This window comes from Sinocyclocheilus grahami, unplaced genomic scaffold, assembly GCF_001515645.1.
Source record: "Sinocyclocheilus grahami isolate Dianchi unplaced genomic scaffold, SAMN03320097.WGS_v1.1 scaffold1699.1, whole genome shotgun sequence".
In the NCBI taxonomy this organism is placed as follows: domain Eukaryota; kingdom Metazoa; phylum Chordata; class Actinopteri; order Cypriniformes; family Cyprinidae; genus Sinocyclocheilus; species Sinocyclocheilus grahami.
The window spans coordinates 88756-105008 of NW_015506878.1; the positions used below are offsets into that span (position 1 = coordinate 88756).

Consider the following 16253-nt stretch of genomic DNA (forward strand, 5'->3'; position numbering starts at 1 on the left):
GGCATATATAACAGTTATCTGTATAAATTATAAAACACTATGACAAGGTAATGTTTAATTTATTATATTATATATATATTTATTACATTTTATATTATCTCACACATGGATCGACATTTTCTACAATGTCTAAATTCTAAATCAAAATACATCTCTGCTATGAATTAATATATAATTAGCATCAAACAAACAATATAATTCATATTCTCTAGGATTAAAGATTAAACGGAAAAAAATAAAAATGATTGCACAACCATCAATTAGGTGGCGATATGCATTAAGCGTGTAAACGACCATTGAACAAATAAGAAGAAAGAAACAGCATGGCGCGCCTTTTCTTAGCGTCTGTTTCCATAGTGTCTCGTCGATTCATCGCTCTGTTGAGAATGTCTCGAGTCTTAACCAGGAACATACTCCGAGTTGAATGAACTTTTTGGAACCACATACCTCGATTGCACAACCATCAATTAGGTGGCGATATGCACTAAGCGTGTAAACGACCATTGAACAAATAAGCAGAAAGAAACAGCATGGCGCGCCTTTTCTTAGCGTCTGTTTCCATAGTGTCTCGTCGATTCATCGCTCTGTTGAGAATGTCTCGAGTCTTAACCAGGAACATACTCCGAGTTGAATGAACTTTTTGGAACCACATACCTCGAGCAAGCAAGGTTTGGGGTTAATCAACCGAAAGTTCAGGGTTTAGCTGATGGTAAGTTAACCGTGCTTTCTGGAATACACCCCAGGACTCAAACTCTGTGACTCTTACATCAGTGTCTGACCCTCACACACACTCAAACAGCAGATCCCGGTCACATGACCTGACTGACATTGAACGTGGGAAAGTGACTTATTTAATCAAATTAAAATAAGTTGATTCTCCAGTTTTACAGGCGTTACCGCTGCTGGGTGTGTGAATTTCAGCTCGTTATTCCCAGACAAATCAAGCTGATCTGGGGTCAGGATCTGACCTGTCTGCAGAGCGAGGCGCTGAGGCCGTTATAGAGCGCCAGCACACCGTCGTTCTTCACCACGTGCATCGCCATGCCAACCATCCTCATCTTCACCTCCTGCTGCGTCTGCAGGTGCACCTGTCAACATCAGCAATATCATTATCATTACATCAGCAGTACAACGAATATTTGCAACAATCGTTCAAAGTTTGTCTGCTCCCCAATGCTGCATTTATTTGATGAAAAATACAGGAGAAACAGTAATAATGTGAAATATTACAATTTAAAATAACTGTTTTCTCAGTGAATCTATTGTAAATGTAATTCATTCCTGTGATCAAAGCATCATGACTCCAGTCTTCAGTGTCACACGATCCTTCAGAAATCACTCTAATACGCTGATTTGCTGCTCAAGAAACATTTCTGATTATTATCAGTGTTGAAAACAGTTGCGCTGCTGAATATTTCTGTGGAAACCGTGACACATTTTGTTTTTCAGGATTCTTTAAGGAATCAAAAGTTCAAAAGAACAGCATTTATCTGAAATGGAAATCTTTCATAACATTATAAGTGTCTTTACTGTCACTTTTAATCAATTAAATGCATACTGGACAAATAAAAGTAGCTCTAGTGCGTGTAACATTTGATTATACTATGCTCACTTGAGCATTAAGTACCTGTTGCTACATGCAACAGGTTGTAACAAACTCACTGACAAAACAGTACACACACACACACACACACAGTACTGCCCTGTGGGAAGTTAAAACAGAGGCCAACGGCCGCTCTCACCAGTGCACCAACTATAACGTCACATGTCTTTCTGCTCAAACACTGTAATTATTTAACAATGCAGCTGTGCACGTGTAACTCAACAGTCAATCTCAAGTTAATTTACACATGCAGATGCATGTTTGAATCTTGTATTAATGTTTTAAGCACACACAAAGGTAACTGCACTCAGACGGTCTCTCATTAAACTCAGATCTCTGAAGGGTGACTGGGTGACCTTCGTGTCAAGCAGCTCTTCACATGTGTTTTTGGCTTCAGTATGTGGTTTTATGGCGCTTATCTGTGGCTTTTGTTTTAGTTTTAGTGGAGAGCAGATAAATCTGAGATAATTCAGTCTGTTATCACAGATAAACAAGAGAGCACTCAGACGATTTAAAACCAGAGAAAGCCTAGGAGATAAGCGTCTCTCAGCTAGCAGACAACGGACTGTTTAGCAACTCACTCTCTTTCTTTGAATACTTTAAAACAGAGGCCAACGGCCGCTCTCACCAGTGCGCCAACTATAACGTCACATGTCTTTCTGCTCAAACACTGTAATTATTTAACAATGCAGCTGTGCACGTGTAACTCAACAGTCAATCTCAAGTTAATTTACACATGCAGATGCATGTTTGAATCTTGTATTAATGTTTTAAGCACACACAAAGGTAACTGCACTCAGACGGTCTCTCATTAAACTCAGATCTCTGAAGGGTGACTGGGTGACCTTCGTGTCAAGCAGCTCTTCACATGTGTTTTTGGCTTCAGTATGTGGTTTTATGGCGCTTATCTGTGGCTTTTGTTTTAGTTTTAGTGGAGAGCAGATAAATCTGAGATAATTCAGTCTGTTATCACAGATAAACAAGAGAGCACTCAGACGATTTAAAACCAGAGAAAGCCTAGGAGATAAGCGTCTCTCAGCTAGCAGACAACGGACTGTTTAGCAACTCACTCTCTTTCTTTGAATACTTTTATTCGAGTCTCATTTCACAGGCCACCTGATACTTGTTCTTTGTGAAATTTTGGAGGAAAACCAAAGTACAGCTACGCTCTTAAGAGCAGAGGTAAACTGAAGGACAAATGAGACACAAGATAATCAAAGTCCACCAAACCGGACTCAACTGGACCTGCACACACACACACACACACACACACACATACACACACACACACACACACACACACACACACACACACACACACACACAAACACAGATGGCAGACATGTGCTGATCACACACGTCTGTAACTCATGAGGAATCTGGACAAAAGCATGCATGGACTGCCAGCTCTCTCACATACACACGTATTGATGTTATGGCATGATAGTGAACTGTACAGTTCCTGTCCCATTAAGAAGCACAGAATGAGCTGATCCTAAAATACCACTGGCCTCTAATATAAATGTACCGCATTCAGAACATTTGCAGCCTTTCATTTAGAGCATGCATGTGAAACCCTTAATTAGATGGCAGACATGTGCTGATCACACACGTCTGTAACTCATGAGGAATCTGGACAAAAGCATGCATGGACTGCCAGCTCTCTCACATACACACGTATTGATGTTATGGCATGATAGTGAACTGTACAGTTCCTGTCCCATTAAGAAGCACAGAATGAGCTGATCCTAAAATACCACTGGCCTCTAATATAAATGTACCGCATTCAGAACATTTGCAGCCTTTCATTTAGAGCATGCATGTGAAACCCTTAATTATAGCTCTGGAAAACAATTAAGACACCCATCAGCTCTATTATAAGACCAAACGACTGCATTTGTTTCTGTAATCTAGAACAAAGTTGTGTCCTTCACTGCGGCTTGAGGACTTGACCTCCGTCCTGTTATAATGTGATTACGCACTCATTCATTTGGTTTAATTATATAGGACATCACATGAGACCTAATCAGATCACAAACTAGTATTCAATTATGTGCTTGTCAATGGCTATATATTTTTTTTCATAATTGAGAGGCAAAATATATCAATATTAGTTCACTTTAGGAAATTAGATGTACATAAAGTTGCTTAAATTAACTTATTTTAGACAATTTCACTGAAAAAATATTTTAAAACATTAGAAAAGGCTGTAAATATATATATTTTTTGAACAGACAAATGTCTTTCAAGGATTGTATGCAGATATTGTTAAAATAAAATATATAATTTTACGTCCAACAAATTGTCAAATGTACTAGACGTGAAATAATCATTATAATTTGACGAGACTGTCAGTGTATTTTGGAACGGACAAACTACTTCTCTGATTTATCGGACATAAAATATGCATTATAATTTGAAACAGACAAACTGCTAAAATGGCCTTATAATCTGTTTTATCAATTCAATACAATTTCAAAAAAAGCCTGTCAGTAGATTTCTGAACAGACAGACTTCTTTCAAATAATATTATGTTGATGTTATCAAAATGGTCAAATGTTATTTACCAGACATCAAATATTCATCACATGTTGACATGCTGCGTATCGGTAGAATTTGGAACACATGTATTTCAAAGATTATGACGTTGGTATTCTTAATAATAATATTATCCACTTCGCTTTACGTAAAACATTCATTACAATTTGTCAAGACAGTCAGTAAGTTTCTATTAGGGCTGTGTGATATTGAAGAAAAATGCGATATGCGATAACTCGATATGCGATACGATAATGCTTAAAGTGCCACATACTCAGATTAAACAGTTTTTCAGTTTCAGAGTCAGTTCTGTGAACTTCTATAACTATCTTGTGTCATATATATATATGGTTATTAGTATGTATGCATGTATGAAATCCTGTAAAACCACAACAAATGCCTCGTGTTTGCGCACACTTAAGTGGTGAATAAAGCTCATTCTGATTCTGATTGTTGTAGCACCCCTACAACAACTTCTGAAAGTGAACGGTAGTGTTTCACTCGAGCATTACATACAAAAAGTCATTTTAACATGAGTTTAGGAACTGAATAATAAAAAGGAAAAATAAAGCACTGCGCATAGCATTTCCTCTTTGAATTCAATATGCACCGATTCTTATTTAAGCTACACATGTTATTTAGGTTAGAGCAGTGAGTGGTTTTCTCTGTCTTTTGTTCATGGCCCCAAATATTGCAAACTGTAGCGATATGCACATTTTGCACAGCCCTAGTTTCTATTCTTTTAACAGTGTTAAATTGGACAGATATGATCGGTATTATCGGTCTGACCGATATATTGTTCTGGAGTTATTGAAAGCACTCAGTTAGCAAAAGAGCAATATACATGTCTAACTATGAACTGTCCAAATGAGAAACTCTTTTGTGTTGACTCCGACCCAAACTCTAGTCGTGTCAGGTGCTCCGGCGGCGGAGGATGAAGAGGAGGCCGCTGATCTGTCACTAAACACCCGCCACCGAGTCTCACCTTGACCAGGTCCAGCGGGTGCGTGCAGCAGGCGGCTCCGCACGACGCGATCCCACCGAAGTACCAGCGCGACATCCGCTTCTCCGCCATCTCTCCGGTTACCGTTAATCTCTCTCTGGTTCGATTCTGAGCTGCGCGTTGCGCACCGAGTGTGTGGATGATCTCGCTAATCTTCCGCGAGGTCGCGAGCGCACCGGTGACCCCGAAGAGCACGAGACATCCCGAGTGCGTGCCGTGCGTGACCGGAGCGCACAGACTAACAAAGTTCACGAGCAGCCAATTGCTCGCGCGGAACCCGGAACGGCCTCCCGGTGCGCCAGATCCACCTCCTTTTGACACACACGCACTACAATACACACAAAAAGAGAGAAACGTGCATCTGACTGCTCGGCGTTCATTGAGAGCGAGCTCTGGACTCTTAAAGAGACAGTAGCCGCTGAGATACTGGATAGAGTTCGCTAAATCACTGCACTGTCACTTTAAGAAGAAGCACTTCCTCGTTCTCACGCAACTTCTAGATGCGGCGGTGGAGCCACTTCTCCACTGCACTGACACAACTGAGCTGCTGTGCTGTTGTGTGAAAGGTTTAGTTGGCCAATAAACGTTTGTTCTTGAGACACGTAGCCTGCTTATATTCCTATCGGACTGACTGATTGGGTATCTCTTTATAATGCCAATTTATAATGTACAATAATCATATATGTGACCCTGGATCAGGGTCACCTTTTTTTTGAAAGCTGAATAAATAAGCTTTCTATTGATGCATGCTTTGTTAGGATAGGACAATATTTTGCAGAGATAAAATTATTTGAAAATCTGGAATCAGGGTGCAAATTAGAATAATAATAAAATCACAATATTGAGAAAATCGCATTTAAAGTTGTCCAAATGAAGGTCTTAGCAATGCACATAGTACTAATCAAAAATAAAGTTTTGATATATTTACAGTAGGAAATTTACTAAATATCGTCATTGAACATTTACTTAATGATTTTTGGCATACAAAAATATTGATAATTTTGGCCCATACAATGTATTGTTGGCTATGGCTACAAATATAGCCTACCTGTGCTACTTATGACTGGTTTTGTGCTTCAGGGTCAATAATATCTAAAAAATCTATTTGTCGGTCTGTCTGTTTCTTCAATTTCAAAGTAGCATACTACTTGATACAGTATTATCAAAGCATCAGTAATCTGTATGTATGCTTTGACAATATTGTATGTAAAAGGGAGGTAAAAAAATAAGTAGTAACTATGAAAACAAACAACAAAAGCTTCCAGTAATGTTACCTATCTATACTGCATATGTTTTAAGGTGGTGAAATCATCCACAGAACTACTACTGAAGGTGAGATATCCATATATAGTCAATAATTAATAATTATCCTTAATATTTAAGATTTTACTATTTTTGTGCTAGTGTTGTAATTATCATAAAAACAGAGATTGAGAAACAGTATGAAGAAAATTGAATGAAAAAAACAAGCTTTGTTTATGTTATCTTCACTCTTTCTTTCTTTCTTTCTTTCTTTCTTGTTATGGTATCTCTCAAACCATAAAATAAACATTTTTGGTTCACCAAATAATATGTAAATGAATTTATATTTCATTGACATATTGTCTAAATTAAGTTTCTATATATAAACATTTGTGGAATGGAAAGGTTCATTGTGGAACCATCAATACAAGTAAAGTCCCTTTATTTTTGAGAGTGTGTGATCTTGGAGGCTTGGGTTTGACTGTCTTCTTGTGGACAGTTGCAGTAATACAGGTACTGCTAAATCATCACTTATTAATAATTTCCCCTTTAAACCATCAGGGGTTACAAATGAACCCAATGTAGAGCCAACCAACATGCCTCTCTCTCTGCAGGGGGCACTGATGTCTCTGAAGTATTGATGCTGATGAAGTCCTCCTCCTCTGATGGTGTCTGTTTCTGTACAGGGCTTCTGAAGGAGTTCAACACCAGCTCGTATTCAACACAGTGACATCATCAGAGCAACAGTGGACCCTCTGTTTATTGTCCCTGTCCTGTATTCTGCTATTGTGTCGTGTGATCCCTGCCAACGCATTAACACACGCATGCTATGCATGTCCAGGCAACACACATAAACACTCAGTCAACCTACATTATTCTATTAGGTTTATTAGGCAAATAATACACAGTAACACATCAATAAATAAATCAAATGAGATAATCATTAATTATACTGAGCATTGCAAAAAGACATAAAAACAATATGTGAGGCTGTGATACAACAACAAAATTAGAGTAACCTAATTACTGATCTTCATATAGCATGTAAAAGATCCTTCGGAAATCAAAGTAAGTCGCTAAAGGCTTGGAAATGTATTCAGATTCAATGAATTAGAGATTCCGATTTCTTAATGCAATTGCAGTTTCTTAAAATAAAAATGATGTCATACACCGTTATGTGGTTCTAAACGAATGTTATTCATTCTAGCACAAGTAGAAATTCTGAAAAAAAGCTTCAGGCAGCTCTTTTCCACATGAAGACAAACTGTCAAGTTCCAAAAAAGACAAAAGCATGTTCAAAGGTATCATATAACATCATTAATAAATGTTTCTGTGTGTTGTGAATAAGCTGTACGCTTACTGTATGTTTATGATATACCTGCTGAAAAAACCCCGGCTAAAACTAGCCTAAGCTGATTAGCTGGTCTTAACTGGTTTTAGCTGGTTGTTCCAGCTGGTCTCCCAGCCTGGGGTGCATTCCCCAAAAGCTTTGTCAGCTAAATATTGTCGTTTGTTCCACTCAATTCTATTGATAACGACAGAACTTGCGACCATAGTTGTTTTTGGGAAATGCACCCCAGACCAGCTAAGACCAGCCTAACAAGCTAAACAAGTGGCCAAAACCCCTCTAAAACCAGCTTGCGGACCAGTTGTGAATAAGCAGTACGCTTACTGTATGTTTATGATATACCTGCTGAAAAAAACCCGGTTAAAACTAGCCTAAGCTGATTAGCTGGTCTTAACTGGTTTTAGCTGGTTCTTCCAGCTGGTCTCCCAGCCTGGGGTGCATTCCCCAAAAGCTTTGTCAGCTAAATATTGTCGTTTGTTCCACTCAATTCTATTGATAACGACAGAACTTGCGACCATAGTTGTTTTTGGGAAATGCACCCCAGACCAGCTAAGACCAGCCTAACAAGCTAAACAAGTGGCCAAAACCCCTCTAAAACCAGCTTGCGGACCAACTAAAACCTTTTAGCTGTTTTTTTTTTCAGCAGAGCAAATACAAATGTCTAAAAAAATGGATAATAAAGAGCTAATTAAAATCAAATAAAAAAGCTGCATAAAGTCTATGCAAAATTCTCCTTTTGCGTTCCACAGAAAAAACAATAACAGCGTACAGTTTTTGAATTACATAATAGTGAGTAAATGATAATATTCCTGCATTTCTGCAGATTAAGGCTTCTAGGTGAGCACTAGGACACAGTTTATCCAGGCTGAGTCTTTTACGCTCACTTACACAAAGACCTTCTCCGGTTTGCTCTCTGCTGTGGACGGAGGGTTTCCTTTGGCGCCTTTTCCAAAAACAGGCATGGCTGGAACTCCAGGAGAGGTGGAGCCTAAATACAGCAAAGCCCCGCCCACCAGCATCAGCAAGGTCACGCCCCATCCCAGGTAGAGCGCCGATCCTAGTTCGCGTTTAAGCGGGGCGGCGACGTTCGGGTCATGGAAATCGCGTATCACGACGTGTGCGGTCCAACACACTGGCAAAAGGAAGAAAAACGCGGCCGCTACGAAGAGCGCCGCGCCGACCCGCACCAGCCGAGCTTTGGTCTCGTGCGCGTCGCCCAGGCAGCGGGTGCACTTGAGCCCGGTCACGCTGAGCATGAGCGCCAGCAGACACAGGAGCAGCGACAGCACGCACAGGGCGCGGCATGTCTGGGCGGAGCCTGAGAGGGCGAGGCCGGAGTCATAGACTTTACACTGCAGGCGGCCCCACTGTGACAGACACGTCATCCACAGCCCCTCCCACAGCACCTGAGACACCACCAGCTCGTCCCCCACGAATGCCGACACGCGCCACCAGGGGGCGGCACAGACCAGGATCCCGAACGCCCAGCCTGCCATGCCAAGGACCAGACCCATCACCTGAAGACCCGTGTTTGCCATGACTGATCGTCAACCGAAGACTGATTCACTCTGCAAAACAGAATGCATTTTTTTTAAAGGTTAGATTTAGAAATAAAATAAAAATGACAATGATTATGTCCGCAGTGCAATTTCTGCTGTCATAAATATTTTGATTTAATAAAATAAAATCTTTTTATATAAATGTGACTCTGGTCGTACGTGTCACGAATCCGGTCCATGAACTTCCGTCTGCTTGCCACCAGAGGTCACCCTTCCATTACATTGACTCTCGCACTACACAAACTGTTGCATGTCATCCCGGACTACATATCCCATCATCCATTGCACTGATTGCACACAGCACTGATTGCACACAGCTGTAACCAATCAAACATTCACTATGTAACACTCACTCTGATCCCTTTCAAACTGCCGAGTATTGTATAGTGTTTATCACTCTCATAGCGATATCTACTCTACGGAGCCTGTCTAGTTTTTCACAGCCTTATCTTAGTCTTGCCTTGTCTGTTTTCTCATGTCCTGATCTTTGCCTGTGTTTCTCAGATTCCCCCTCTTGTCTTGCCGTATTCAGATACTGTTTCCCCCTACCTGGACCTTTGCCTTGTACCTGGATTTATCCCTCTAGTCTCGCCCTGTTGATTCTGTTCACTGATCGTAGACCCACGCTAGCCCTAGGAATATTCTTGTGTCTTGCCCTTATATACCGGTTGCCACTATTTGACCCTTGTCTGTCTCTAACCATGTCTGTTAATGAAGCTTCGCACTTGGATCCTCACGTCTCGTCAGCCACGTAACAGTAAGTCACACGGGTATATTTGTAGCAATAGCCAACAACACATTGTATGGGTCAAAATGATCGATTTTTCTTTTATGCCAAAAATCATTAGGTTATTAAGTAAAGATCATGTTTCATGAAGATAACTTTAAAGGCAATTTTCTCAATATTTTGATAGTTTTTTTTGTTTTGTTTTTGTACCCTCAGATTCCAAATGTTCAAATAGTTGTATCTTGGCCAAATATTGTGATATCCTATACATTAATAATAATAAAAAAGACCCTTATGACTGGTTTTGTGGTCCAGGGTCACAAATAGAATCAAAATTATGCATTAATAATATCTTTTAATAAAAAAGTGATTATTTATATTAATTACAAGCATCATATAATAACATCATTTGAAAATTATGAATTTCACTATGACGGTTAAGTAAGAAACTCTTTAAGTAGAGAAACTACTATTGATCAGTAACACTAAAGTTTCCATTAGTTAACACTAGCTAATGTATTAACTAACAGTGATACATTTATTACAATGTTTATTAATCTTTATTAATGTTAGTTAATAAAATGTTCATTGTTAATTCATGTTACATGTTATTAAATAATATTACCAACTATAACTTTTGATTTGAATAATGTATTAGTAAATAATGATATTTCCATTAACTAAGAATAATGCATGCTTTAGAAGCATTTTTAATTGTTAACAATGTTTTACTAACTAATATTAACAAATGAAACCTTTTTATGAAATGTTACCAAAATCTCTTCACTTAAAAAACAAAACAAAATTCTTATTGAACTCACTAAACCTGACCTTACTAAAACTGACAGCAACATAATTACAAAAACAATTCAGAGGTATAATTCAAAGAAATTATTTTGCAAGATGAAGTTTCTTCAGTACTTACAGTGTCTGAGGAGCGTCTGTGTGTGTTGTGCTGTTGTTGGACTCTCATCTGTGTTTGTAGAAACACTCTCTTTGTTCTTGCATGTGGGAGTAAATCAGCATCTGAGCGACAGACAATATCATCTCATAATAATGTCCACACACAGCATAAATACAGCACGCACTTATGCAAACGCACACACAGAGAGAGCGAGAGAGAGAGAGAGAGAGAGAGAGCCACAGTCATGTGAACACATGCAAGCACACCACCACAAACACATACACTATACTGTACATTCATTAGAAAGCCACATTGCAACTAATAGACACAAATATGTTTTTTTCTGTTCACACCAAAGCAGTAGGTGGCAGCATGGAGTCCTAAGAGACCATTCAGCAAATTCAAGACTATTATCATTGTAAGAACTAACCGTAAAAGGTGTTTGCGTGACCCTCTTCAGTCACATTCACATACTTGCCATTATTCTGATTAGCAATGCTAATTATTTTCCCGCCAATTTGTCACTATTCACTTGTAACCCAGACAATTTGAATCGGTTTGTTGCTGGCATTTTGATTTGCCAACCGTGCCTCATTTTCTTACAGTGCTGCTGTGCTTGTTTAATTGGCTCTCAGATGAAAATAAAACTGTATTTAGTCCACTTTATCTCTAAATGATGACTGATATGCGCGCACACACACACACACACACACACACACACACACAGTCTGTTGAGCTGTAAGAAAAACATCGACCGCTCAATTCACTATGAAACTGAAATAAAAGGGTCTGTGTGATGCATTTTTTAAACCATGAGGAAGTGGTCACACACACTTCCTGTGTCAGGTTCACACAGACAAAGACAGAGAGAGAGAGTTTAAACGGCTAAAACAAACTGCATGGACACAATGTCAGCAACACATAAGCCAGAAGGTAAGTCTAAATGAAATAGCCTAATGTGATCCTCACAGAATACAGCTAGTTTAATACCATACCGAGAAATGAATACTGTGCTTTTTGTTTCTGGTGGTTGACAGTCCAGCACGGGACTGTTTTCTAAATACATTTTTGACCATGCAACTTGCGTGTTCCTCTCCCGCCCGCACTGCAAATATTCTATATATTATATATGATTTTCGTGCATCTGGGTGCCGCTATCAGTATGCTGGGTATTGAAATCACTTTTGAATGAGCGCTTGCTGTTCACTTTTACTTTCAATTTTGCAATCGCACATGCTGTGCAAGGGAGCACATTTTTACAAGATATAACCACTGCTTTACTGCAAATACCATGGTTAAACTATGGTTAGTGTAGCCAAACCATATGGTTAATTTGTGGTTACCACACTCTAAAAAATTATGGGTTAAAAACAACCCAGCGCTTGGTAAAACATGGATAAACCCAGCGGTTGGGTTAATTGTTTAATCCAACTTTCTAGGTAGTTTTATTCAACTCAAGTATTGTTTAAAAATTACCATATGGCTGGCTTAAAATGAACCCAAAATAGGTTTTAAATAAAAAATCTGACACATAATTACTAGAGCCATCAGCAACGTTTAAAATGTGTTAATAAGCAATTAAAAACGTTTATTACATAGTTATTATTTATCCAACTGATTAATAAATGTTCATTTATTGACCATATTAATACATGTTCATTTCCAACCTATTTTGGGTTTATTTAAAGTAAGAAATATAGTAATTTTTAAGCAATAGTTGAGTTGAATAAAACTACCCAGAGGGCTGGGTTTAAACATTTAACACAAGACGTGGGTCAGTCCATATTTCACCCAGCATTTTTAGAGGGATGGTTAAACCATGGTAATCACGTTTTGGTTTTATTTGTAGTAAAACCATGGGATGTGTATTATAGTTATGAAACTGGCATATTTTGAGTTTTGACATTTAGGATATGGTCATTGCACTACTTTGGGCTGTTTTTGACTGACCATTGGGCTAGCTTTGTCACACTGACCTGGGAACCCTGGCTGTATGGAGCAGACTCTATACGTTTAGAATTGTAACATGCATTTTCCAACTGAACTAAATGATTTTTACCAATCGTACTGAGACATTTAAAATGAGATAGCAGAAGAAAAGAAAAGAAAAGAAGGCGCGTTTAGAATCACAGAAGCATTTGTAAATCATCCAGAGCTCCAGCTAATGACATGAACTGTTTCACAGGTGATTCACAGGATCTGAGGATCGTGCTGCTGGGAGTCTCCGGAGCTGGAAAGAGTTCAACAGCAAACGCAATACTGGGTCGAGAGGCGTTTAAAGAGAGCAGAACCAGAGAGAGTGAGAAACAGAGAGGAAGAGTAGAAGACAGAAACATCTCTATCGTCGACACGCCAGGATTCTTCAACACTCAGCTGACTGATGAAGAGCTGCAGAGTGAAATGATGAGGAGTATGTTCCTCGGTTATCCTGGTCCTCACGTGTTCCTGCTCCTCATCAACCTCGACACCTTCAGAGAGGAGCAGAGGAACATTGTGGAGCAAATTCAGGAGAACTTTAGAGCTCAAGCTTTAAAGTTCACCATGGTGCTGTTTATTGGAAGAGAAAAAATGGCGACTAGACAATGGAATCTCTTAATGAAAAGCAGAAAGTTTCAGAACCTTGTCAGTCACTGCAGAGGACAATTTCATGCACTCAACAGTAAAAACGACATTATTCCAACTCACATCACAAAACTTCTAGAGAAGATCGATGAAATCATCAAATGGAATGATGGCCAGCATTATGACATTCACAATTTCTTAAGATATCCAATAAGACGCAGAAAAGAAAACAAGGAGCCGATTCACATGCAGAGTGTAAAGGAAAAGAGCACAAGAAATGTTGTTACTGAAAAGAAAGATTTTATTTTGCATGTGAGAACTCAATTATATGATGACAGATGCTCTAGAGTTTCACAAGAAAACAAGAATGAAGAAGAAGAAGAAGAGGCAACACAATCAGAAAGCTGGAAAATGAGCAGAAAAAGAAAATGGGACCAGAAGGAGCAACAGACAGAGACAGAAAAACATCTAACCCAAGCAGGTGAGAACCTGCAATTTATTGCTTTTTCGAAGCATCATGACATATTTCTTGAAAATTAAATGAAATTGTATTGTTACTTGTCTCAAACAGAGTCCATACAGAGCAGCCACATAAAACCTGGCAAGTGCACAGATCTCAGGATCGTGATGGTGGGGAAAACTGGAGCTGGAAAGAGCGCAACAGGAAACACCATCCTGGGACGAAAAGCGTTTAAAGAAGAATTATGCTCTGAATCTGTGACTGAGAAATGCCAACAACATCAGCAGACCGTAAAAGGTCGAATCATCTCAGTGATCGACACTCCAGGACTGTTTGATACGTCAATCAGCGAAGAACAGCTGAAGAATGAACTAATGAGATGTGTAGAAATATCTGTTCCTGGTCCTCATGTGTTTCTGCTGGTCATCAGACTGGACGTGAGATTCACAGATGAGGAGAAAAACACAGTGAGATGGATTCAGGAGAACTTTGGAGAAGATGCTGCACGTTACACCATCATCCTGTTCACTAGAGGAGATCAGTTAAAAACATCCATAGAGGAGTTTCTGAGCAAAAACAAGCAGATAAGAAATCTAGTTGAACAATGTAAAGGAGGTTATCATGTTTTTATTAACACAGCTGAAGAAAATCAATCACAGGTCACTGAACTGCTGGAGAAGATAGACAGAATGGTGGTGGAGAACGGAGGAGAGCATTACACAAATGAGATGTACAAGGAAGCTCAGAGGAAAATAGAGGAAGAAGAGAAGAGGAGGAGAGAAGAAGAGGAAAGAAGTAGGCTGCTGAATAAAGCTAAAGATGCAGTCTTAATGGGAACAGGTGTGGTAGTGGGTGCAGGAGCAGCAGTTGTAGTTAGTGGAGGGGCACTTAGTTCAGCTTTTATCTCAGGAGCAGCAGTTGCAGGATCTGCGGCTCTGGCCTCTGCTTTGCAAGGAGCGGCGCTATCTGAAGCTGTAATAGCAGGAGTAGTAGCTGCTGGAAATGCAGCACTGAACTCTGCTTCTGGTGGTGGTAATAGGAAGAAGGAGAATGGAATCACGTTTCAGTGAAAGCAGCTGTGATTTTCCATCAGTTTCTGATGCTATACTGACTTAAAATAGGGTACTAATAAAAGTAAACTGAAAACATTTGACTGAATTTGTGTTTCTTATGATCTTAATGGTCCTGTAACAGCATTCAGTCCTGTTTAAGAACAACAAAGGAAGTACAACATCACTGCATGTCTTTCCTTTAAGCATTTCTGGTAGTGTACAATCCAGTACTGCAAAATCAGTTGTAGTAGCGCACACTTTTTGAGTCAAACTAAAAAGCCATGATTTCCAAGCCAGCCAGTCTTGAATGATCAAAATTCTGTTCACCTACCAGAAATACAATGCATGTGATATCTGCATGTGAGTTGTTTGCACTGAACATTTCCCACTGCATTTAACGCAGTTCATGCATCCAGTTGTCATTTTATTCTAGCAGGAGAAGGATTTGCACTGGGAGCATTATCGGCTCTGAAGCGACTGTAGGTAGACACGATGAGACCTCAGAGAATTTACAAACACTAGTATAAATGGTACCAAAAACAAATACAAATAATTTTTTTAAAATAAAACCAGAATATATTATATCATGTTCCAGTATGACAGTGTTTATAGTGAACAATAGATTTGAGTCTCAGAGTCTTACGCAATGATGTGTGATTTAGTAGTTTAAATATGTGACAGATCTCTTTGCGTTAAAATAATATTATTTATTAATTATATTTTGAGTATTGTAATCAATTGTGATCAAAGTGATTTCCATCCAATCAATTCTGGATGCAGCACATATTGTATGAAAGCAGAAGATATAAGATGAATACCATCTTGAGGTTACCTGAAAAATGTTATAAATGTTTAATTTTCCTTCTTGGGCTCTAGCCAGCTAGGGCCATATCTTTGGTTTGAGGGGCCCCGGCGTAGGTTGTACCTGTAAATAGCACAAATCAATAAATATAACAAAGATGCATATTAAGCAATGTTTGAGTTTTTTCAAGTTTGTAGGTGTCCAGCTACAGAAACCGAATAATCAAATGTAAAATATAATTGCATTCACTGTCTAAATTAAACATAGATTAATTCTTGTTAAAACTACTGGTATAATTCAGTAAAGAGCTGGGAGGGATTTTCTCCCGTCTAATTTCTTGGATCAACATTAAGGCCGGGAAACACCAAGCCGACTTCAAATAACTAGCTGCGATGAAAGCCGACAGTGTTTTCGTCTCGAGTCGGCAGCGTCTGGACCAAAAAGCTGCACTTA

At 39.1% G+C, this 16253-nt stretch overlaps 3 protein-coding genes across 3 annotated transcripts in view; 1 reads left to right on the forward strand and 2 right to left on the reverse strand.

The window, feature by feature from the left end:
- LOC107572105 (mitochondrial dicarboxylate carrier-like) overlaps positions 1-5621 on the reverse strand; it is an 8051-nt gene extending 2430 nt beyond the window's left edge. The window contains exons 1-2 of the mRNA XM_016258517.1: positions 5127-5621; positions 969-1088 (exon numbers count right to left, since the gene is read on the reverse strand). Coding sequence (XP_016114003.1) covers positions 969-1088; positions 5127-5216 — 210 coding nt within the window. The 5' untranslated portion in view covers positions 5217-5621. The remainder of the gene's footprint in view (positions 1-968; positions 1089-5126) is intronic.
- A 2833-nt stretch (positions 5622-8454) lies between these two features.
- On the reverse strand, positions 8455-10980 carry LOC107572109 (claudin-9-like). Its single transcript, XM_016258522.1, has 2 exons — positions 10946-10980; positions 8455-9302 (listed from the first exon to the last, which is right to left on the reverse strand). The coding sequence occupies exon 2, from the start codon at positions 9270-9272 to the stop codon at positions 8619-8621; it is 654 nt and encodes a 217-aa protein (XP_016114008.1). The 5' UTR covers positions 9273-9302; positions 10946-10980; the 3' UTR covers positions 8455-8618.
- An 809-nt stretch (positions 10981-11789) lies between these two features.
- On the forward strand, positions 11790-15016 carry LOC107572106 (uncharacterized). The gene is made up of 3 exons (XM_016258519.1): positions 11790-11857; positions 13110-13967; positions 14058-15016. The coding sequence occupies exons 1-3, from the start codon at positions 11824-11826 to the stop codon at positions 15014-15016; spliced, it is 1851 nt and encodes a 616-aa protein (XP_016114005.1). The 5' UTR covers positions 11790-11823.
- The last annotated feature ends 1237 nt before the right edge of the window (positions 15017-16253 follow it).